We start from the raw sequence: 26,500 nt of genomic DNA on the forward strand, positions 1-26,500 counted from the left end.
TCAAACCAGGTTCAACATCATATTCTTTTGCAGAAGCTTTTTTTTGTCATGATCTGATACACTGATAAAATACATTACCGTTCAAAAGTTTGGGGTCAATAATTCAGTTTTATTCAGTAAAGATGCATTAAATTGATCAAAAGTGACAGTAAATACATTTATGATGTTACAAAAGATTCTATTTCAAATAAACGCTGTTCTTTTGAACTTTTTATTCATCAAAGAATCCTGAAAAAAGTATCAGTTTCCACAAAATGTTTTCCCAACATAATAATCATAAATGTTCCTTGATCATCAAATCATCATATTATACTGATTTCTGAAGGATCATGTGACACTGAGACTGGAGTAATGATGCTGAACATTCAGCTTTGATCACAGGAATAAATTACACTTTACTGTATATTCACATAGAAAACAGATGATTTAAATTGCAATAATATTTCACTGTTTTTACAGTATTTTTGATCAAATAAACAGTCTTGGTGAGCAGAAGAGACTCTTTCAGCAACATTAAAACATCTTACTGTACATACAGTTTATACGTACATGAATTTGTAGTTCACATGCAATATGAAGTCTTATCAGTACAGACAGAATACATGATTGCAACATGGGAGGAGACGAGACATTATAGATATAAATGAAGTATTGCACCAGTTGATGAGCAACATTTACCTTGATAATCACAGTACTGAATGATAGAACTCATATTATACTTCAAGTGATAATGCATGCCGTTACCATGGTATTCCCATCATATGTTCACCCATTATGTCCCATCAAATTGCATTGCATGAAAGCTGTAAAAACAACTTACAAGAGCTTACTTTGAGTATCTGTCGCCCCCTGTTGGCAGTCAGCAGAACTTCAACACACACACACACACACACACACACACACACACACACACACACACACACACACACACACACACACACAGGCTGTTGTAGAGCAGAACCTTTTTTTTTGTGTGTGTGTGTTCTGTCCAGAAACGACTACGCCTGTTCTTTTTTCTCAGAACTTATGTTCCATTAAATGGTCAAAATAATTCTGGGAAAACAACTCCAATGAATGTTGGTTAAAAAAGAAGTAATTTAAAACATCTGCTCTCTTAGTTTCATCATATTTTAGAGCACAAACGTAAGTTAAACTGTGTTTAAATAATTAATAATCCGTGTTCAGATCACTCTTGTTTTGTTTCTGATCCTTTAATGTAAATATTGATGATGAATAATAATTGTCTCTTTGTGTCTCTCTGCAGATGTTCGGCGAGGTTTATTTCGGAGCGTTTGAGCTGAATTCGGTGCAGATCTCTCAGCGGTTCTCCACTGACAGCACGGGATACTATTCCTCTGCGGGACACGTCACATTCTCATGAACTGCACACTCATAACTCATAAACGCCTCCAAATTACTGATTGAAATAGGATTGCACATTAATAATCCGTTTTATTTGTCATGCATTGTAAATATGAATATAAAGAGCATTTCAATGCACAAAAACATTTTTCCCCAGTGTTTCTATTCATCAGTGGATCAGGAAAAAAGATCCTTCTCAATTTCCACAAAATTATGAAGCAGCACAATTGGTTTCAAGAGTTTTCATCCCAGTGTTTTATTTGAATGTAGATTAAATGTCAGGAATCTGTATCCATGACCCAAGGAATCCATAGACAACAAGATCATGATTTTTTTGACACGGCTCAAAAGGGGGCGCTGTTTCCAACTTTGGCATGTCCCCTCAGATTATGGCTCTGATGAAGCGTACCAAGTTTCATTTAGATTGATCAAAGTTTGGCTGAGAAACAGCCTCTGAACCAATTTTGGCTGAGAGACTACATTTTGTAGCTATATAATAAAAATGAAAGTATTCAATTAATTTAATAATATTAGGTTTGTGACATCATAACTTGTTAGGTCATTTCTGTGCGGCTCGGCCCAGAGATCATCTGAGCCAGTTTCCGTAAGAACTGGGCAAAATTTGATTGAAAAGTAGAGAAAAAATCAGAATACTGTACTTTTCAAAATGGCCTCTACTGTAATGGGCGGAGCCTTAATGTAAGATGTTGAATGTGATCAGCATGATGAGAGGAATCGGGTGTATTAAGTTTAATTTTTCTAGAACAAAATGTTAAATAAATGTTATAACCGAGTTTTTGAACTGGTGGTGGCGCTATAGAGCACGATTACTATTCAAGATGGCAAAGTCATCTTGAGGCCCCTAGTGGATCCCAGACCCCTGGTTGAGAGCCACTGCTTCACAGTTGAAGTCTTGTCTGTGTTGTGCTGACGGTCAGTGTCCAGCAGGTGGCGCTATAAGGTCACGATGAGGCTGTTTGCTCTGAATGGAATGATGACACATAAAACATAAAATCAGTCCAGAAAGAGAAAGAGAAAACGTGTCTCTCTTCAGGTTAATGTCAGCGCTGTGTTATTCAAAAGAAACCTGTCGAGTTCAGCCTTGAGACTCTTTCAATGAAAATATGAAGCTTTTACTGCTTGTGAGATTCAATTATGTCTGATTTATTGCACAGTTCAGATTAATAAATAAGGTTAAATACAGTTCATCCATATATATATATATATATATATATATATATATATATCTATATACATATGTATATATGTGTGTGTTCATGCAGTATGTAAGTTGATGTATGTGTACATTAAGTTTTTATGAAATACCCTGATGATCTGCTATCCAACACAGATCTTTGTGTGTTCATACTAAAGTATGGTTAATTGCGACATTAATTTAAAGTCCCCCTGTGGTGTAAATCCAGCTTTTACTGTTGTTTATGTGTCTATGTGGTGTTTTTAATATGCTTTAAGACAAACCATGTGTAAATTCATAAGTCGACTCCATTGCTGAGTATTTTCTCCTTAAAACTGCAGTGAACCAAAGACAGTCTCAAAAACACGCTTTGAAATCGCTGGTGTTTCTGACGTCACAAACTACCTTGTAACCAATCAGATCAACGTGTGATCGTCAACCAGTGGATCTCTGAGCTGAGTGAGTGAGCGGAGGCGGGGCTCATTTGCATATTCATAGAACCGCGCATACTAAATGAGGCAAGGGTGTCGAGTTACATTCAAGATATTTTAAGGCATGAAGACATTTTTTAAGGAAAAAACGTTTAAATAATTATCGGTTATAAAAGATGAGTTTTAAGTGATAAAATGATTGACTACAGAGGGACTTTAATAAATGAACTCCTTGTTTGGATATTCAGAGTAGTGTTGTGATGTTAATGAATACAGCATGTTTCTGATGTCTAAAGCTGATAGTTCAGACTTTACTGTGGATGTACAGTATATATAAATACACATGTGAGGCACATTCTTAATGTAGCATTTAGCTTGACAACACTGAAAGTCTGCAGTTAGACAAGTGCCTTCATACATTATATAAAAGCAAAGGGAGTCTCTGCAGAGAATTAAACCCACACTCCCTGAGACACGCGTTACAGCCGGATTTAGACCCAAAATGCTTCTCTTTCAAACTCTCTCTCTCGTGTGTGTGTGTGTGTGTGTGTGTGTTAAAGGTCAGCACAATGTCTTCATCAGAGCCAGAGAGTCTCCTGAGAGGAAGAGGAGAGAGACTCGTTCACAGAGATGCTCGTTTGTGTAAGTTAATGAGATTTGAGCTGAGATTCTCTTCTTAGAGCTGAGATGAAAGCACACATAAATCAGTCTCTTAAAATGCACTATAATACTTCACAAATTTTGAAATATTTCAACTAATATGGTTGTTTGCCAGGATGTAATTAGTGGCTCATTATGAATGCACCAATGCTTTCAGCGCAAACGAGTTTAATAAAGACAGGACTGTATTACTGTAAGACAAGCTGGTTCTAAGCCACAAATCTTTCTCTGAATTATATCCACTTTATTTAAACATTATGACTATGTCATGTACAGCTAGTTTGATATTTGATATTCAAGTTTAGAGTATCTTTTTATATGTGAGATATTAAGCACAGAACATCCAGATCTGATCATGTTGCTGGTTATAGTGATTAACTCTTTCTGCTGAAATCTCTCAGGAATCTTATCTTGGACTAATGAGATTTAGACTTTTATGCACAATATTATGAATAATTTGAAGGTAAATTGTCTGATTACGTCAGAGGTCGACTCATGACTCAGATCTGAAATCGACTGCTGATCACAGCGTGAAAAAAGAAAACTTCACGCTTTTAGAAAAACAGTGTGTATGCGAATCTGTCTGTCTGACCTGACCAGTCGTTGATCAGTCTCACTGTGGTTTCAACTTGCATATATACATGTATATGTGTATGTATATGTGTATATTAAAACTGCAGTGAACCAAAGACAGTCTCAAAAACACGCTTTGAAATCGCTGGTGTTTCTGACGTCACAAACTACCTTATAACCAATCAGATCAACGTGTGATCGTCAACCAGTGGATCTCTGAGCTGGGTGAGTGAGTGGAGGCGGGGCTCATTTGCATATTCATAGAACCGCGCATACTAAATGAGGCAAGGGTGTCGAGTTACATTCAAGATATTTTAAGGCATGAAGACATTTTTTAAGGAAAAAACGTTTAAATATGACATTTTGGTGATCAAAGATGAGTTTTAAGAGATAAAATGATTGACAGGGCGACTTTAAGAAATGAAAAGCTACACATTCTATTAATTAGAGTTAGAAGAACTGTCGCCAAACATATAACATGCTAGAAACATAATAATCACTGCAATAATGATGGATGATCCAAGGATTTTAACAATGATAATAGTAAACAAACATTTGATAATAATTATAAAACAATATTTCATTTAAATAAACACCAATAATGAAGTCAAAATTTTCCAGAACATAAAAGGATGTATGACTTGCTACTTGTACCTTTTGATAACAGTTAAATTAAAGTGCTCATTTAGCTCAACTCAATTATTTTCAGTTATTATGACTTAAAGTTTCGAGTTTTCAAACCACTGGAATAAGTTCACAGAACTTTAAAAAATAAGTACACAACCACACCATTTTATGTTAACCAAACTCAATGTTTATTAGTTTGTGTTGTCATTGTTTTAAGTACACATTAGTCAAATATGTTGAGTTTGTTTACTTAAAAACATGTGACTCAAAACTTAACAATTTTGAGGCAATTGATTGCCTCAATTACATTGAGTTTAGCTAACTTAATATATCTAAAAGTCAAATATGAACTATAATATTTGGTGAATGCTGAATAATGCTGGCAACAGACGCTTTTCTGTCACTATAGAGGCAGTGTAACCTGATTTCACTTCTTCCCACTCAATGAATAATGCCGTGGGCTTCTTTCACACATGAAACCTCCACATCTCATTCACAACCTCTCAGCTCAGCAACACTCCTCATTAATAATCTCCAGACGTCTTTAAAGAAGAGCAAGCGTTTTATAGTCGCATGTCATGTAGCAAAAAATCCAAATCTGAAGAAGTCTGTTATAGCACATGATTTAAACATAATATTGAGGATTTATTTCCATTTAGTAAACGATGAAATGCCTCATTAACCCTGCTGGGTTCCTTTGGTTTAACTCAATACTTTCCTTTGTAACAGCAAACAGGTTTAGAGGCAGATTTATTTCAGATGTGTTCATTTCAAGGCGGTTAAACAAGTAGCCTCATATTTACAAACGCTGCATAAATAACATGTAAGAGTTGATTATTTGACACTAGTCTATTGAAATACTGTCATCTTTATTAATGTAACTCCATATTGATTTTCTGGGATCATAGATATATGTTTGTAAATATAGCCTACATTTCTAAATGCGGGATGTCTGTGCTTTTGACAGACATCCGGAAAGAGTCTGATTTACTAAACAACCTATATTCCAGTGGGTTGAATGGATTTATAAAATGTGAGATTATATAGAGAAAGCGGATTATTACGATTTAAATCTAAACCTGCAACTAATAATCTGTTTGAGAACGTCTAATCAGACTTGTGAAACAGAAGAATGATCGAAACGTGAAAATGTCCATTTCACACACATGTGCTGATGTGTGTGTGTAGATGATGATGATGATGATGATGATGGTCATGTTTGTTCATCACACTGATGTCATCAAAGCGGGGAAATTGCAGTATAATCTGGGATTATTATTGAATCCTCATATGCTCATTAGACTAATCTCTGGTTTACTTTATTCCCCTAAATATTCCACTAAAAACAGATTAACTTAGTGCTGAAACAAACTGTGGTGAATACCCTGCATTATCATCACTAACAAAAATACCAGTCTTACCATGTTTTTGACATGTACTACAGTACCATTGCATTCATTGAAGTAGCCTACTTAACATAGTTTTATGCTTATGAGTATTTTAATGTGGTAATCATTCAGTACCATGATATACAGTTGTCAACATTTTAAGTGGATCAAAAAAGTTAATCAAAGTTGTCCTATATCAAAAAATGTATAACTTTGATGAAAGGTTTTGACTTCAAATGTTGACTACATATATCCAAGTATGGAATCACCACTGGACTTTGCGTTTTAAGGGATTAATTGCGTTTAGTTAAAGGAACACTATGTAGCTTTTCAACCTTCATAATATATTTCCAAGACCCTTGTGATGGTACATCGACTTACAATAGGTTGAATGACACGTCTGCCATAGCCTGACAGGGTCTGTATCGCTTTTACTAGCACTACGTAACTTCGGGGTTCGGGTAGTAACCCGAGCACAAAAAGAACTACAAAATTCGACTGCTTTACGGCATACGTCACTTCCCCCACCACTTCCTCAAATTTGGACGTGAGCGTTTATAAACTGTCTATGGACGTTAGAGTCCAACCAGCGTTTGTTTTCGGCTTTCGTGCGTATGTTTTTGTCATGGGGGCTGTTTACACCTGGCCACTTCATGCGTTTTCTCAGATCGGATAGCTGTCTGATCGTGAAAAGACCAGGTGTAAATGCCCCAGAAACGCATTCAAGACGGATTTGAATCCGATCGCTCAAACCACTTCAGGAGGAGGTCTGAGACGCATTCCAGACGAAACTGGACAAGTGTGCATCTGGTTGTTGAAACCACATATGTAAATTGTACTCCTCCCAAAAAAAAAAAAAAAAACGTGTGAGAGCATGTTATAGTCTATACTATATATAGACGCTACTGGAACACGCATCACCGCAGATGAGCAACTGAGCATATTCATCAAGACAACGTGCAAACTAGCGCAAATCAAAGTGGTAGTTCTCAGAATGAAGAGGATTAAGATTAAATGCTAACTTTCTTTAATAAACACAAAGATAATACATAGAGGAAGGCAGCAAGAACGACCACACAAACTACTCACATATAGAAGAGAACCGACAATGAGCTGAAAGAAACGGGGTATAAATACACAGGGAACTTAACTACAGACAGCTGAACATAATCAGTAACCAAGGAGACTAGCAGGTGATCAAGGGTGAACTGAAGCCAGCACACAGGAATGAAATGAACACAAGACACAACATAATACTGACACATAAACTAGGCTTTTATAGGCGACTGTGTATATTATTCCACCGTACTTCAAAGAATACTATGAGATTATCATTCTAAATGTGTAAAATGGGTAATATATAATGCTATATTGGTCCTTTTTTCGTAAATGCCAACATCAAATGATGAATTTAATTGCCTCAGTTCAACGGCACTTGCACAGATGCAGGACAGCGACTCCTCTCTCTCTCTCTCTCTCTCTCTCTCTCTCTCTCTCTCTCTCCCTCTCTCGCCCCCTCTCTCTCTCTCTCGCCCTCATCATCAGTTCGTCACCTGAGCGGTGATCAGACCATCGCCTCGCTCGGATCTCTCTCGTGTTTCTTCGTGAGAAACTGACCATGATGAGCGGTTTATCTGTTGTTCAGCTGCTGCTCGTGACACTGATGATGAGCGCGAGGGAAACGCGGGAGATCGGTGGCGGGAATTTCCTTGAGGACGAGCAGCAGTGGCTCTCAACCGTCCACCAGTACAGCCGAACCGTCAAACACTGGAACCGCTTCAGAGACGTGAGTTTCCCGCCGTTTACTGTCCGTGTCAGTTTAAAATCTGTTATTTTTTATATTTATCTACAATTCAACCGAACAAACAATCTGACTGAACTACAACATTGCAAGGGTAGTAGCCTATATTTTTAAAGTATCACCTTTGAAAATGTTTAAAGACTAACACCGTTAAGTCTTGACTGCAAAAATGGCATTGACCTTTTTTCACCTTTACTGCCATGAATAGCGATTTTGTTAATTTTAAACATTAATAACCCCTATGGTGGGGCATGTTGTCACATCGGGAACCTGATTGGCTCTGATTTGAGAATACTTTTTCTTTATATATATATATATATATATATATATATATATATATATATATATATATATATATATATTATCTATGTGTTATAGCCTGCCAGCAAAATTTTAAACGAATTAAAACAATTGTAAAAATAAAACAAAATTAATTTTACATTTATCTATGTTGAAATAAATGTTTGAAGCCAACATACAGTGCTAGAGTAAATCTGATGTGCAAGACTTAATGAGATATAGACTAGTAACAACTATCCCCAGTATCTGCTGTCGCAATGCAAACTATGAAAGTGAATATTATTATTGTTTTAATTTTTTTTATTCAAAAAATGTCTTAATGTTGCATGTTTTATTTTATGAGGTCCTCAATTTGGGATGCACGATATATGGATTGGAAACCAAATTTGTTATCAACAACATACTTTTAATAAATTAAATTTTGATTCATTTTAGCTTATTGATATCTGTCGATAATGTATACTTATTGTGAATGTGATTAATACTGAATATATTTATTTAGTTTTTGATTTTTTTTTTTTTAATTTAGTTTACTTTATCTACAGTAGCTTAAAGACAGTTAGCATCATAAGGAAGTTGTGCTAGTGTTTTCTTCCCTATTGTGCCTTATATGGAACAAGAACAAATGTGGGCGGGGCTTGATTTTGTCATGGGGGAATTGATTGGATGGTTGTGGTTTGCTATTGGCTGATCTCATGTGAGTGACAGGTTGCCCCGCCCACATCATCAGAGAAGAGAAGAGATGCTGCAAGAGGAACTTATTCTGATTCAAGATTACCAGGAAAATGAATTTAAAACGATGTGCACAGATAAATCACTTATTATAATTACTGCAATATTCATTTTTTTTTTTTTTACATTTTGATTTCATGATGATTTGAACATAGTGAAGAACCTTTAACATCCATTGCACAAAAGCTTCTTTATAGTGATAAACAGTTCCCTGAAAGGTTCTTTGGCATCACTGAGAAGAAACATTGTTTCGGTTGTATGTTTTATAAGACACAAGTTTTATATTCATATTGTAGTTTTTTCAGCAAGGAAACTTTCTCTGCTCTTTTCCACACATGATCTCAGCTCATCTCCTTCACGCTGTGTGGAAGAGAGAGTGGGAAACGGGGAAGTTGTGTGAGAAATGACATCTGAAGTCTCGTCTGCTCCCCGAGGTCCTCCTGTCTGGATGAGTTAGCGCTACAAAGACAGACATTGTGTGTTTTGTGTTTGTTTATTGGAGAGAAAGACACACTGGGAACTGTCATTCAGTGCAGGACTGACTGGGGTGACAGGCGAGGGCCGGAGAGTGTGTGTGTGTGTGTGTGTGTGTGTGTTAGACCAAGGATTCTGGTTTGACTGGTCAGTTGCTGGGCCGGTGGTTTTAGGGAACCTCGTCAGATTAGCAGTGATGTGATTGGTTAGTCAGAGGGCAGTATTATGATCCTGGCGTTGACAAACCCTATTGTCTCGTATATCCGTGTGAAACACTTCAGGAACAAGAACAAATGTGGGCGGGGCTTGATTGTGTCTGTGGGGAATTGATTGGATGGTTGTGGTTTGCTATTGGCTGATCTCATGTGAGTGACAGGTTGCCCCGCCCACATCATCAGAGAAGAGAAGAGATGCTGCAAGAGGAACTTATTCTGATTCAAGATTACCAGGAACAGGAATTTAAAACAATAAAGATGTTTAAACCTATAGGGATGCACCGAACATGTTGGCCGATACCGATAATTCTTTATATTCGAAAGCCTATAACCGATATATTGGCCGATAAATCTAAATCCAAAGTTTTATATATTTTTGAGAGCCTGATTTAAAAAAAAAAAATCATATCCCAAACACAATTATAATGATGTTCTTATTATACGTTTATGTAGCAGATTTGCGCTTCACATGTTGCACTTTGCCGTATCTTACTTTTAAAAAAAAGTGATTTCAATCATATTTCAAGCAATTCAAAACCATCATGTTGAACAGTGTCTCAGCTGAAGGAAATAATACATTATTAATCAGCTTTGATATATTGGCCAAATCTTCTTATCAGACTGATAACATTAAAAATGAACATATATTATCGGCCGATACCGATATGGCGGCCGATATATCGTGCATCACTAGCCTAAAGACTGTATGAAACACATCTGTTTTCTTTCTTAATGCATGTTAATGATCTCATTGAGCAGATTTACCTTTGACTCACTCGTGCACGAATACTGGAGACTAAAGTTAAAGTGGAATATAGTCGAGATGACTAATTTATTTTGCTTCCTAATTTAAATGCATATGTCACTAGAGATCTGTACGCGGCCTTGAAACTGTATTTTGCATGATTTTTATTCATGCATTTATCTTTCAATTTAATTGAGATTTTCTTTCCATGCATGTTTGTGTGAAACTCAAACTCTGAAAGTGCATAATCACAAAAACACGATGAGATGTTGCAGGTCTGAGGAATAAACTTCAGGCATCCTTGATGAACTTCTGATGCATTCAGATATTTTTTATCGAGGTCAAGTTATTTGAAGACATTTGATTAGTGCTACGGTCAGATTGATTTAAGACAGTTTGATTTAAACCATGTAATATTGCAATGCATGCTTGCATTACACCAGAGAGCTGAATGCACATGGATATTGTGATGCACGATGAATAATGTGTGAATAAATGAATCTTTTAAAACTTCAGAAAGTTCACGCTGGTCAGAGGTGAAATCTGGAGTGTTATTATGTAAATTATGCGCTGATGCATTGAGCCATATGCCAGTGTAGAGATGTTTCCTCACACTAATGATGTGTGTGTGTGTGATTAATGCTTCTGTGTGACATGTTTATTCACACTCGTGACACTGTAAACAGTCGATGAGCCTCATGCTACACTTCTGTACAGTCAGCCTTGTGTTTCACTCCACAGCTTCTCGTCTGCTTGTGTTTGTTACAGGCTGCATGAAAAAATACATTTCCAAAAGACTCGTTACAGCTGAGGATGAGTGTTGAACACATGCACATGTTGCTTTTTACTTCTGCACTGTATGATATGATACTGATAGGGTCCAAAATGAACTTTTTACCACACCTGCTATAGTTGTGGGTGAGTTCTGAGAGTTTACCAGCCATAATTATTTCTTATCAGCCATGAAATGGTACTTTGCATGATTTTTGTTCATGCATTTACCATGCAATACATTTATTGAGCTGTTTGTTTTCCTAGCAACTCGGAAAAGCACTGTCACAAAAACATGTTATGCTTTATTATGGTGTTATGCTGTTTCAGTTATGTTGTTTTATTTAATGTTTTATGCTATTTTTATGTTTTATGTTACATTGTTTTATATTTTATTTTTGTTTATTCATGTTATGTTATGTTACATTATGTATTATATTTAATTTTATGTTGTTTGATGGTGTTATGTTAAATTATGTTTTATATTTTACATTGTTAAATGTTTTTTGTTATGTTTCATGTTTTATGCTGTTTTTGTTGTTTTGTTCTTTCATGGTATTATGTTACATTGTTTTATTTTATTTGTTATGTTTCATGTTTTATGCTGTTTTTATGTTTTATGTTGTTTTTTGTTGTTATTCCATGAACAACATAACTTAAATTTTTTTGACATTTTGTTGTTTAATTTTTTACATTGTTGTTTCATTTTGTTATGTTTTATTACATTTTGTGTTTTGTTTTGTTGCGTCAGCTTATTTTTTCATGTTATGTTATATTATGTTACATTATGCTATTAAATTATCTTTATTTTGTAGGTATATGAGGAATATTCCTCAAATATTTGTCACCACATGGAGGTATGAAGAATAAAAACTTGTCATTCTAGATAATCTTCTGATAATAAATGTTAGTAGATGGCATGATTTGAACAACTCATGTCTCTTATAGTCAGATAGTTATTCTTACTATTTGATATAAACCATTTAATATGGCAGATTACCAGTCAGCTTGTGAGTAATTTGTGCTTGCTGCATATTAAAGGGCTGGTATAATGCCCTTTTCAGAAGATGTAAAATAAGTCTCTGATGTCCCCAGAGTGTGTGTGTGAAGTTTTAGCTCAAATACCCCACAGATATTTTTATATAGCATGTTAATATTGTCAGTTTTTGAGGGCGAGCAAAAACACACCATTTTGTGTCTGTCCCTTTAAATGCAAATGAGCTGCTGCTCTCGGCACAGGGGCCGGAGCTTCAACAGCTTGTGTGTGTGTGTGTGTGTGTGTGTGTTTTTTAACAGTTCCTTTTACTTGACACAGTCATGCAATGAAAATTTCAAAAACTTTTAGCCTTTTATGTTCAAACCGGAGTCGGACAAAGATGGAGAGACTCAAGAAGAAGTGACAACATGTAGAAGCAACAGGACATTTCTGAATGGTTAGTTGATGAATTTATGAAGCTTATGTGTAGTTATCTTATAGTCATTGATTAGCATATTCTGTCATGATAATCTATAAATCGTGTTCCGGGGGCGGGGTTTATGTAAATTCTAGGGTTTGTGATGTCACTAACCCGGGAGGAATGTGGTGTAGTCTCTACCAGCCGTTTGTTGTAGTCCTTAAAAAGCGATTTCTATAAAAGCAAATATCTCCCTTTGCTTTGAACTTTGAGCATCGTAACTTTGCAGATGTTGTTTATGCTCAAACAGCAACATTACACACTAACTACAGTTAGAATCATTAGTGAAATCATAATCAACCACCCCTTTAAAAATGGATTCTGAATACTAAACTGCACTATGACAGAAATGCAGGAGTGTTTAGAAGCTCGAGGAGATTCGCTGAGGGAAAGTCGACTGATGCTCCTGTCACGATAACACCTGTCTTTGCATAATGAGATGCAAACCTCAAACTTCAGACCAGATTCGAGCACAATTAGCAGAATCTGCTGATGGGAAGCGTCACTCAAATGTTATATCTGTGATATCTGTGCGCCGAAGCAGTGATTGATTAATAGCTCTGCAGCACGGCATCATCATTATTAATAACAGCAGTATTCCTGAGACAATCACCATCATTTATGTCAAGAAGAATCTGCGTTATCTTGCAGTCATGCTTCAGACAGATGTCTTGACTCTGATAATGCAGTGTTTCACACAGATGGTGTTTCACAGGAAAATATGAGCGGAGAATGATTTGTTGCAGCTGCTGTGAATAAATCAGATTAAAGGTAGTTTGTTGCCTGTGAGGTTGTTGTTTTTCTCGCAGCGATGATGTGATGAATTGTTCCTATAAGAACCTTTCAGTGATCAGTTCTTAAAGTCAATAATTTTATCCCTTAACTCATCTTTGATCACCAATTTTACTCTTCATGCCTTTAAATATCTTGAATGTAACTCGACACCCTCGCCTCATTTAGTATGCGTGGTTCTATGAATATGCAAATGAGCCCCGCCTCCACTCACTCACTCAGCTCAGAGATCCACTGGTTGACGATCACACGTTGATCTGATTGGTTACAAGGTCGTTTGTGACGTCAGAAACACCAGCGATTTCAAAGCGTGTTTTTGAGACTGTCTTTGGTTCACTGCAGTTTTAAGGAGAAAATACTCAGCAATGGTGTCGACTTATGAATTTACACATGGTTTGTCTTAAAGCATATTAAAAACACCACATAGACACATAAACAAAGCTTGATTTTCACCAGGGGGACTTTAAAAGAGCCATTTTACTTACTTCACTTGCTGTGAAGAACATTTAATAATCTAAAGAACCTTTAATGGAATGGAAAGATTCCATGGATGTTAAAGTTCATGAAACCATCGATGCCAATAAATAACCTTTGTTTTGAACAATTTGTACACATATTCTGACAAAATAGTGAGTCAACCTGATGTTTGCAACCCATTTTACTTCTGTAATGTGTATTTCTGAGCAAGTTTCTGAGTGTTGTTTAAGGGGAATTGATTGGATGAAGATAAACTAGGGGTTGTGCATCATTCAGGACTTAATTAAGATCAACCACTTGGTTGTTTTCCTAATTAGCAAGTAGCATTGGATGAAAGTGTCTGCTAAATGAATATGAAGGAAGAATGCATATTAAATTCCAGAGGTGACGAACAGGACGCAGAATTGCAATGTAAGGAAGTAGAATTTTGTCAACATAATCTTTTGAATGTTGACTTGGTTGGCAAAAGCTTGTCTGAAAGTTAAAAAACAAAGTTTTAAAAGCCTTGAAGCTTTATATTTCTGAAATGCCATCCGTTTCTTGTTGCCAAATCAATTCCAATTCCATTTTATGCATCCAGAAGGAGCCAGACATTTTTATTGTCGCTGTTTTCATTGTTTTGGGCAGATAAAAAGAGAAGATCTGGAATACACAGAGACGCATAAGCACAAAATGTCTCGGTTTTCAACTGTCTGTGTCAGTCAGTGCTTTTGGTTTTCACGTGTGTTAATGAGAAACTAATTAAAGATCATTTTGGGAGTTTGTGGATGTACGGTCACTTTCCTCTTTGTGCCTCGGCTCATAATCCGTCTTGGCGGTGTTTGCGTGTCCTAATCATGTTTATGAATGTGTTCTGATGTGGCATCTGTTATAAACGGAAAAGCAGCATATGTTGTGTTTAATCTGTTTACTCGGAAACACTTTATTACCATATATGGTAAACGGTTCAGGAAGTGGGTGTGGCATGAGCGAATGATTATGCAAATGAGCTGCATAAACTGCTTATGTGTAATTGTCCTTTTTAAAAGCTTTACTGGTATCTGGGGGCTTATTTTACATTCAGGACACGTCATTCATAAAAGAACAGAAATCTTGTAGCTGTCAGAGACGGTGGATGGTCTCGTCTTATTTTTTATTTTAGTTGTTATAGCAACCATAGGAATGTTGCAGGAGTGTTTAATGGTAACACTTTATGCATGCATTAATGAGCAATATTGTTACAGTATTTATTAATATTTGTTAATGTTAGCTAATATAAACAAATGTTAGCTTTTTAAGTAATATTAACAGAAGATACACATTTTGGTTTTAATAATGCATTAACCCTTGAAGTCCAGACATATGAAATAATAGTCCAAAAAATAAAAAATAATCAGGGGCGAAACTGAGCAAAAATATGCAATTTGGTGCAGATATTGAAGTAATTGTGATTTATCATAGTGGCATTCTCTATGCTCTTTTAATTCATATTTTGCTGTCAAACTCAATACATTTCATTTATTTAGAGCTAGACCCATTGTATCTACAGCTGGCATGTTCAGTCAGTTATGTGGATGTGAATCATCTTATGTGTGGATGTGAATTCATAAAGTCTTGCCTTACGGCCGCCATGATGGTGCTTAATTCTTAATGATGCACCCGGCCTTTAAAATTTTCATCGTCAGAAACCTTTCTCCCCGTCTCACTGGAGCGCTGTATAAAACCAGCACACGGACTGAAGTTGAGCTGGAAGCCGTGTTTGTCCTCCTGCATATGCTTGCAGTCAGACAGCAGGGGATTGTGGGTAATTGCTCTTGCCCAGGGCGATGTGACCAGTGCATCTGCCTTCACTGGTTCTGCAGAACTGGCACAGGTTACAGGATCATTTCAAGAGAGTTTAGATGATGCACATTAAAGTTTCCCTATTATGCTATTTTAAAGGTTCCTAATGTTGTTTTAGAGTCTCCTACAATAGTTTTACATGCATCTAATGTCATAAACACTTTAATTTCCTCATAATATACATCAGTCCTTTTATGAAAACGCTCCATAAAGGATTCAGTCTCTCTAAGCTCCGCCTCTCTGAGAGCTGCTCTGCTCTGATTGGTCAGAAAGCAAACGCTCATTATCATATGTGAATCTCAGCTCTTGATCACAGTGATACGAACAGTGACGATGGCGTGGGTTTTACCGTATCAATCTCAGAAAACAGCGTCTTCTCCACATGAACAACACGAACCAAACTCTCCAGTCTCAGATACACTACAGTGTTTGAGGGCGGAGCTAAGAGACGCTATTTAGCCAATCAAGACCAGAGGCGGACATTATGCAAATGAGTTACAAACCTACGCAGGTTCAGCGGGAAGTGAGACTGAAATCAATTCTTTCTTTTAGGAGAGAAACTTTTATCTTTGATCTTTGAAACTTTGCAGAGCTTTTACATCCACAAACAGCTTCATTACACACTACATGAAAGAGAATATCCCAAAAAGCATAATAGAGGCACTTTAAAGCAAGTTTTTGTGACAGTTTTACATCCGTTATCTCATGTATTTTGAGTTGAAGCAGTATTCGGCTAGTTAAATAATGCAAGACATGACCTGATTTTATCCATCAAAAGTTGGTTGGATGATGGAAAGTGTTTCTATTTGACAATTGGTTGGAAAGTAAGATGGATTTGTGTAGTTAACAGAAAAGGATGGTACATTTTGATAAAAGATTATAAAGTTATTTAACATGCACTGATGAATTATTCATAATAAGTCCAGGAACACATGAGTTTACAAAATAAATAGGGTGAATTTTAATTTCATGCTGACTTTAACAACCTAATTCATGTTGTTTTGTTTCCAAAATCAGCTATTTTTCAGTCCAGCTTTATGTTCAGATGCAGTTTCCTATGGAAGCTTGTTTCCGCCACAGAGTGAAAAATAAAAAAGGTAATTGCAACTTTTTAATCTCACAATTCTGACTTTTTTTTCACAACTGCGAGTATAAATCTCACAATTCTGACTTTTTATCTCAGAATTACGTGATATAAAGTCGCAATTGTGTGTTATTAAGTCAAAATCGCGTGATATAAAGTCACAATTGCGTGTTATAAAGTCAGAATATGAGATATAAACTCACAGTTGCGAGAAATATACTTGAAATTCTGACTTTTTTCCCCAGAATTGCATGTTTATATCTCGCAATTCTGACTTTATAATACGCAATTGAGAGATATAAAGTCAGAATTGCATGATATAAAGTCGCAATTGCGTGTAATAAAGTCAGAATTGTGAGATATAAACTGTTCTGAGGTAAAAAAAAAAAAAAAAGTCCGTCTTTTTTCCCTTAGAATTGGACTTTATATCTCACAATTGTGAGAAAAGATGTCAGAATTGCATGATATAAAGTCAGAATTGCGAGATATAAACTATTCTGAGGTAAAAAAAAAAAAAAGTCAGTCTTTTTTCCCTTAGAATTGGACTTTATATCTCACAATTGTAAGAAAAGATGTCAGAATTGCGAGATATAAACTCACAATTATGTGTTATAAAGTCAGAATTGTGTGATAAAGTCAGAATTCTGACTTTATTTCATGCAATTCTGACTTTATATCTCGCAATTCTGAGAAATAAAGTCAGAATTGTGAGATGTAAACTTGCAATTGTGAGATAAAAAGTCGCAATTATCTTTTAAAGTGTTTTATTCTGTGGCGGAAACAAGCTTCCATAGTTTCCAGTGGTTTTTGCACATGCATTGAAAATTCCTGCAGTTTCTCGATTTATTGAAAGCCAGTCACATCTGATGTCATGTCAACATGCGCTGGATTATTTCAGAGTCTTCTTGCTGTTTTAACAGTGAAAGCCTCTTTTGTTGAGTGTTTGTGTGAGCAGTGTGTCAGCGTTGGGATCCGATCCTCCTGAAAGTCTTCATTTGAAAGCCTCTCGGGCGTCAGAAAGCAGGGAATAATTTAAGGTGCGATATGATCTTGTGAGACACGGAAGGATTTCCAGGTATTGCATCTTTTGGAGAATCGTAAATCATGTGTGACGTGAGCGTGCGTCTCTCAGAATCTCAATCCTACAACGGCACGTCCTTCTTTCTCCTGAAAGTCTTCAGTATTCTCGTCTCGTCCGCCACAGTGGCCGCTGAAGTCTCTCTGTTTCATGTGTAAAGACTCGTTTTCCCTGCGGATGAAGCCGATGCAGTGCCTTTGAGATTATAATGTTGTAGAGGAAGTCTTTGTTCTCATTTTAAGTTTCCTGCAGAATTCCATAGAGATAAAAATTGAATGTGAGGCAGTATCGTGCGATAAACATTAACAATGAACATTTAACAAGATGTTAATGTTATTAATGGGCTTTGTGGACATCATGTAAACTCTAATAATGTTTAACTGTCCGAATATAGAGTTTATTTTTCTTAATGCAAAATAAAACTTCCCTTTTTTTAATCTTGAAAATGTATCTGGACATGTTAGATTTGTATCTTGTATGTATGCAGTGTTATTTTAGTTTTTTATTTTAATTTTATTATAGTTTTATTAATATTTTAAATTAGCTTTTATTTTTAGTGTTTGTGTTTAATGTTTTGTAATTTAGTTTTTTCTCATTTTATTATTAATATAAATAAAACTTTAGCTTAACTTATTTTTTTCATTTTTTTTAAATAACTTAAACTTATTTCAGTTTCAGATTTCTAATTTTAATTTAGTTTGTTTTTCAACAAATATATTTATATTTTTTCAGCTTTATTTCAAAAAACAGAAATGTTTTTAATAGTTGTAGTTTTGGTTAACGATAATAACCCTGTTATGCGAGTCACAAAACGTGTTTACACGATTATAATGAATTCTGTCATTGCCGTTCAGTTTTGATCTGGGAAATAGAGTTATTTTGCATTTTAATTCAATTTTGCGTAAGGTTCAATACAAACTTTACAACAAGGTTCACTAGTTAACATTAGTTAATGTATTAACTAACATGAACTACAAAACATATTTATTAATATTTATTAATGTTAGTTAATAGAAATCCAGCTGTTCATGTTAGCTCACAGTGCATTAACTAATGTTAACAAATACAACCTTTGATTTTAATAACGTATTGAAATTAATATTAACTAAGATTAATAAATGCTGAAGTAGTATTGTTCACTATAGTAACTAGTTAACTAATGTACCGTATTGTTATTTGGGTTTTTTTGGGGGCGGTTGAAACCCTGACTAACATTATAAATGCGATTCAGGGTAAAATATGTCCGTTTTCTTCCATCAAAGTTGCTTTTTCGAATGGTTTATTCTTGATTGCTTCCTCAGATTGAGTCCAGATGGTTATGAGGATGTTCTGGACAGGACTGTGTTTAGTTCCCGTGGCGTTGGAAGCGAGTCTCACCTGGAAGCTTTCGGTCTCTCCGTTTATCCTCTGGCCACACGATAAGAGCCGGAGGCTGCTTGTGTTCTGCCCTGAGGAGAGCGACACGCGCTCGACTGAAGCAGATGTCCAGTTTCATGGTGCTCATGTGGCCAGACTGATATGAAACTGCGTTTCGTGAAGAGCCTTAATGCATTTCTGACAGGAGGCAGCGGCGGGTCTTTTATTTCTCGGCCATTTCTGTCAGTAAATGGCAGCACTGCAAGAGCGAGAACGCAGAGAGAACAAAAATAGTGAAGGAACGCAAGAATTTATTTATTTATTTTTTGACAGAGCTCAGGGTTGTGTTTCAGACAGGGATGCAATGCACACTATTACTCGGTTCTAAAATGTAGTGAGCCGCCTATTTAAAGCTGCAGTCCGTAAGTTTTTTGGGTTAAAATAATCCAAAATAAATTGAGCAAGTGCATCACCAGCCAGTGTTCAGAAATCTCTGCTTGCCGTAGCTCGACTCAAACCGGTACGCTTGTAATGATGTTTTTAACTCCAGTGGTTCTGGTGGATTTCCGTGGGAAATTCGAGCATGTCTTTGCATCATTAAATCACATCTGTGCATCTAAGACACAACCCACGTATAGCTGATCATTCCGCGAATAACTGCAATTGCAGATTTCGAACAGAGATGGCGACAAAGAGGAGAAACTACGGACTGCAGCTTTAAACAGCATTTTAGGACATTAAGGCTGTAGCGAAAAACACTTGTTGCAATGCATTACAGTGAACAAGCATGTGATGCAGCTTTAGAGTTTGGCCAAACGTCGGTATCTGAGACTGCATTGCAACACGCTCTGATAAAAAGTCAAGAAAAACCTTTCCATTCCACAGAATGTTCTTTATCGTGGAAAAAGTTTCTTTAGCTTATTAAAATTCTCTTCACACTGAATTGGTCAATGAAAGTTTTTTGGGTTCTTCAACAAAAACTGGTTCTTCTATGACATTTCAGCAACAAAAAACAACCTTTTTGAACCTTAAGTGTCCTCTGGTCATTTTTGACCTAAAAAATGTACATTTTTTTGTTGTTGAATTTTTACATCATCGGAATGGTACGAAACTTGGTAAAGGTTTTGGCACTTGCTGTGTGAACACACAAAAATTCCAAGGACATGATTCAAAAAGATTAAATGGTCCTGAAAGAAATAGTTACGGTTGTGTTCCTCGCGGTCAAAAATTAAAACCATCTAGTGGAAGCGTTTGGTACTGCAGCCGAACGCAATAATTTTTTGAAAGCTCATTTTTTGAGATATCAGGCTACAATTTAAAACACAACTTGTTTAGGTGTAGGGCTTTGATTTTCTTGCAGTTTTAGAGTAAAACGTGTTTTTGAAAATATATATTTTTATATAAAAATTGAAAATAGTATTTTTGTGCATTTTTTAAAACAATAAACGTAAAATTCTGTAACTTTTTAAGTTTTTTTTTTTTCAAACTTTTTTCACTTCAGCAATAATCTGCCAAGTGTCGTCTTTGAAAAGAGATCAAACTTCAGTCTTTTGCTCTAAAGCATTCAAGATTTACCACAGTTTAAGTTTTAATTCAATTAAATTTATTTTCAGGTCAGTGCTCAAAAAGTGAATAAATGGACTATAAATACAGTGTAAATATAATTAAGTACCATAAAATTCCCTAAAAATAAAAAATATTTAATACATTTTTTTTTATCAAACTAAAATATAGTACAATCATGTCACTGAAAAAAATAAATCAGTAATTTTTGACTGACACACGAAGAGCACCAGAGGGTTAAAACATTGGTAAAAATGTTTATATCTAATTAAAATGGACTATTTTACCCAATATTTTAATGTTTTTTTGATTCGAGTGAAGTTGTGTGCCTGTGTGTTTCGAATCAGTCACTTCTGAGATGGCTTTTCTTTTAGGATGCAGCCTTGTAAAGTAGTTCCCTATGTAGACAGTAACACGACTAGCTAGGGTTTGGAGCAAAGCTAATCTGCTACGAAATATGCTTTTCTCTGAGAATGAAACCACAGTAAAGCACTGCAGAGAGAAGCGTTCGGGGAGAAACCGCACCGATCACAGACTGACAGTGACGTGAAGAGCAATCTGAGGACGGTTTCGTTACAGAACCGGCGGGGTCATCGGCCTGTCACTCACAGCTCTGATTCTGTCAATCACTGGGAGACACACTGTCTTTAGTTCATCAATGAGGAAATCTCACCGGTTTAAGAACAGACCATTTGGGGTTTTTGACTATATCCAAAACACTCAAGCAATATTTAGAGCTAAATGTAAATTATGTATGTGAATTGCATATAAAATATCCATTACTTTGTGTTTAAAATGTTTTTATTAGGTAATCCAACAATTTGACGATCACTGTTCACATCGATTTTATGATTACTCATTAAAAACATAAGGAAGAAAAATAAAAAGAATAAAAAAACTAATTTAATGATGCATATTTGTCAGTCATGCAGGGCCTAAAATGAACACTCGTCAAGCATCAAATGCACGTAAAAATCACATGAAATTTTTTTTTACATGGCTGTTAAAAAAAAAAACATTAATGGCCAGTAAAGTCATTGGCGGGTGTGGCAAAAAGTTAGTTTTAGGGCCTGACAGCAAACAGGTCAGATTTATGCAATAGTACTAATAATCTGAGTGTGTTTTGAATTCAAAATAACAAAGTTTGTATATTTGTCATCAATAAATCTAATTTCTTTCAATCTTTAACTAACTGAAAATTGCTTGATCTACATCTAGCCATTTTTTAACCATGTTCATACTTTTATACGGAATAAATGTAATCGTTTTCACAGCGATTTTATATAAACGCATTTTAAAAACATGATTATTTAAATAAAATAAAATAAATGCAAACGGATAATAATAAACTGTCACGATTTGAGTGCAGAAATCTTACTGGTTTCATATATGCATCACATTTTATTATGTTAAAACTGTAATTTTGAGGGTAATTTTGCATGCAAATTAAAATCAGAAATTTAGCCCTGAATATTTTTTGGAGTGAACTGTGACTTCAAACACATCTATGTCTCACTATTAAAACATCTACTATGTCGCTCGTAAAAAAAAACGAATTTAGTCAGAATACAATTTTTAATTATTAATTAATGCATGCGAATTATTAACCTGTGCACGTTATTCTAAACAATTTTTTTTTAATTCATATATTACTTGTATTATTCCACTTCAATCACATTTTACTTTGAAAAACACTACAAATAGGTTGAGTTTACAGGTTGATTTGCTGCTTGTTGTGTAGAACCAAACTTAAAGTAGTTTGTAGTCAATCATTTTATCTCTTAAAACGATCAGATGCTTTCTGAACTGCTGTTTTCTCATTTTTGTTGTGCGTTTATTTTGTTATTGAGAGGAAAGTGTGCAGCACATATTTACATATTCATTTCATATTCATATTCAATAAGTCCCTCTGTAGTCAAAAAATGTATCCCTTAAAACTCATCTCTGATCACCAAAATTACATATTTAAACGTTTTTTCCTTGATAAAAAATTGTTTATGCCTTAAAATATCTTGAATGTAACTCGACACCCTTGCCTCATTTAGTATTCACGGTTCTATGAATATGCAAATGAGCCCCGCCTCCACTCACTCAGCTCAGAGATCCACTCGTTGACGATCACACGTTTTTTGTTTGTTTTTTTAAAACAATTTTTAGCTATTTTTAAATAGATGTCAATGAAAAATTAAGCTTTTTACTCCCATAGTGATACAGTTATTGATGTAGTCAGCCAAACTTTGACCCTCGGCCGATTAATCAGCAGATATTTGGACATTATGAGATTGATTTGGCTCCAGCCGTTGAGAAACCCATATTGATCGAGCTCCAGTGTCAATCTGTTCTTTTCTGCTTTGGTTTACATTTTGCTCGTTCTCAAGGGCTTTGTCTGCGTCTAATTGAACAGCGAAGCTCCTAAATGCTACAAAATCTCAAATTGATTGTGTTGGCAGAAGCGGCGCGTACGGATGTGTGAATGTCAGATTAGCATGCGTGTGCAGAACCGGCGCAGCGGGAAGCATGCAAATTCTGTTGGAAGTAAATTTCAACAGAGCTTCCCAGTAGGATTCGCTCCAGGAGCTCGACAACATCATAATGAGAAATCTGAGCTGAAGTTGTTCTCTGTGTCTGATGACACTTCCACTGTTCAGGCTTCAGCGTTTGATGCAGTCTACAGGCTAACTCGCGGATTACAGTTTTCCAGCTTTCATGCGTGAGCGTTTGAAGCCGCACCGAGAGCATAATGTTTTATTAAACAAACCTAGACGGTATTTCAAAGTCATCATGTAATCACAATTTACATTCATTCATGTTCCTGGTCTCTTTGTGAATTAATAACCTGTGTACTTTATTCTAAACAATTTTTTTTCTTCACATTTTTATCACATTTTACTTTGAAGAACACTACAAATAGGTTGAGTTTACAGGTTTATGTGCTGTTTGTTGTGTAGAACCAAACTTAAAGTAGTTTGTAGTCAATCATTTTATCCCTTAAAACTCATCTCTGATCACCAAAATGACACATTTAAAAAAATTTCCTTAAAAAAAGAATCTGTATGCCTTAAAATATCTCGAATGTAACTCGACACCCTTGCCTCATTAAGTATGTGCGGTTCTATGAATATGCAAATGAGCCCCGCCTCCACTCACTCGCTCAGCTCAGAGATCCACTGGTTGACGATCACACGTTGATCTGATTGGTTACAAGGTAGTTTGTGACGTCAGAAACACCAGTGATTTCAAAGCGTGTTTTTGAGACTGTCTTTGGTTCACTGCAGTTTTAAGGAGGAAATACTCGGCAATGGAGTCGACTTATGAATTTATACATGGTTTGTCTTAAAGCATATTAAAAACACCACATAGACACATAAACAACATTAAAAGCTGGATTTTCACCACAGGGGGACTTTAAGTTACGTTAAATCTTACAGTACATTTTATTGTTGATGAAGAACAAAATCTTTTCTGATGCTTTGTGTGAGAAAAAAAACTAATTTAAGTCACTATTTGCTGAACATCTCCTCTACTGTACGGCACTTTTAAAATATTCTTGTTTTTTGGCTTGAAACTGTTTTAAAAATCTTGAAAAGTCTTCAAAAATTCACCTTCAGTGTAAAAAAACAAACAAAAAACTTAGAAGGATATAATAATGAGTAAATAATGACAGAATGTTATGTTTTGATTGAATGATTCCTTGAAGCATTTTATTTTATTTTATTTTATTTTATTTTATTTTATTTTATTTTATTTTATTTTATTTTATTTTATTTTATTTTATTTTATTTTATTTTATTTTATTTTATTTTATTTTATTTTATTTTATTTTATTTTATTTTATTTTATTTTATTTTATTTTATTTTATTTTGCATTGCTCTCGTGTTGTTTCAGTAATCTGAGGAAATCCCTCGGCTCTTATTCTCCCAGATCATATTAATAGATGAGGGTTAAAGCTGAGGTGAGGCGTAGATCTGTCCTCTTTCATGTTTCCGAATTTACATCTCATTTTCTCTCTCTTTCTCCACCCCTGCCTCCCGCCGCTGAAGGAAGTGGAGGTTGGTATCTGTGTGTGTGAGATGTGTGTGTGTTCAGACCAATCACTGATATTCAACATTCAGAACTTTGGCTAACGTTCTGACAAGGTTCTCAAAGTTATAAGCAAATGTGACCCTGGATCACGTCACCAGTCTCGAGTCGCACGGGTATATCTGTGGCAATAGCCAACAATACATCGTATGGGTCAAAATTATAGATTTTTCTTTTATGCCAAAAATCATTTGGATATTAAGTAAAGATCATGTTCCATGAAGATATTTTGTACATTTCCTACCGTAAATATATAAAACATGTATTTCTGTGAGTGAATGCAGCACAATCGCCAACATAAATGTAGAACTTTAAAGGAGATTTTCTCAATGTTTCGATTTTTTTGCTAAATATTGTCCTATTCTAACAAACCACACATCAATGGAAAGATTATTTATTCAGCTTTCATATGATGTATAAATCAAAATTTAAAAAAGTTGACTCATGTGACTGGTTTTGTGGTCCAGGGTCACAAATGTTCTTCCAGGAACGTTAATAGATTGTTTGTTCAAAGTAATCTGATGTTTAATAATGTAATAATGTTATAATAACGATAGCACAAAAACATTATTTATACATCATTCATGGAATCCCCCCCCCCCCCCCCCCCCCCCGAAATATTTTAGTTGGATGTTCGTCAATCATTTTAAAATTTTGCTACTTTTTTAGAATGTTCATTCAAAAGTAACATTCCCTGTAACGTTTTGCAGATCAAAGCGAACGTTTCCTTATTATTAACTAAGACAGGGTTCATATTGTCAGGGTTATATTTGTTTTTGGGGTTTCAGGGTTATGAATCTGTTTCCCTGTTTTGTTCATGTCTGAGCTTTACCGGTTCCTTTGTTCAGTTTCCATGGTTACCGTCATTATTAGTTTATTGGTTTCAGCTGTGTGTCATTTATTAGCTCGTTTCAGTTTGTTATTTAAGCCTCAGCCTTGCCTTCACTCTTGGTCCAGCCTCTGTTATGTTGAGATGTGTTCGCACTGCCTGTTTGCTTGCTTTTTCAGTAAGAATTAAACTTATTAGTGTTTTGTGAGAACCTGAGTCTTCTGTCTTCAGCTTCCCTGCATGCATGTTACACATATAAAAGCTGCTTAAAATGCTTGAACTGGACTTTTTATATAGGATAGTTGAGTCTTGAAAACAACCATATTTATGAATAGGTACTTGAAAAGCGCTTGCATTGTTGAAAGACAATATATGTGAAATTAGTTTGATTTTATTGATAAAATAATCTTTTCACTCAAAATGCTAAATCTGCAGCCCGTCTGATATAGAGGCATCTCGCATGGCTATGAGTGTGATATTGCTCATAAATATCCACGTATATGATACAGCTTTCATTTTTCAGTTCAATTATATATTCATGGGGGGGAAATCAGTTTGAAGAAAGAAGCGATATCTTTGGCCTTTCAGTGATTAAAGTTACTACAGTCATTGCATCTGCTGCACTTTATTTCTACCATTTTGTTTTATTGGTTTATTTTTTAAAATCTTTTTACCTTTTTTAGAATTTAAA

General features: G+C 35.4%; 2 protein-coding genes across 7 annotated transcripts in view; both read left to right on the top strand.

Annotated features, from left to right (window-relative positions):
- The window catches only part of ascc1 (activating signal cointegrator 1 complex subunit 1), a 163,320-nt gene extending 161,165 nt beyond the window's left edge, over window positions 1-2,155 (top strand). For both annotated transcript variants that reach the window (XM_084135076.1, XM_084135075.1), the window contains exon 10: window positions 1,265-2,155. In XM_084135076.1, coding sequence (XP_083991202.1) covers window positions 1,265-1,381 — 117 coding nt within the window. In that variant the 3' untranslated portion in view covers window positions 1,382-2,155. The remainder of the gene's footprint in view (window positions 1-1,264) is intronic.
- Window positions 2,156-3,494: 1,339 nt separating this feature from the next.
- Window positions 3,495-26,500, top strand: part of LOC311096101 (testican-2) — a 43,624-nt gene continuing 20,618 nt past the window's right edge. For 2 of the 5 annotated variants that reach the window (XM_084135072.1, XM_084135073.1), the window contains exon 1: window positions 24,841-24,949. In XM_084135072.1, coding sequence (XP_083991198.1) covers window positions 24,878-24,949 — 72 coding nt within the window. In that variant the 5' untranslated portion in view covers window positions 24,841-24,877. Of the gene's footprint in view, window positions 3,631-7,765; window positions 8,023-24,840; window positions 24,950-26,500 lie in introns of those variants that run through there. The other 3 variants (XM_084135070.1, XM_084135069.1, XM_084135071.1) reach the window with 3 other exon arrangements.

The sequence above is a fragment of the Abramis brama genome (genome assembly GCF_963993115.1).
Source record: "Abramis brama genome assembly, chromosome: 14".
Taxonomy (NCBI): Eukaryota; Metazoa; Chordata; class Actinopteri; order Cypriniformes; family Leuciscidae; genus Abramis; species Abramis brama.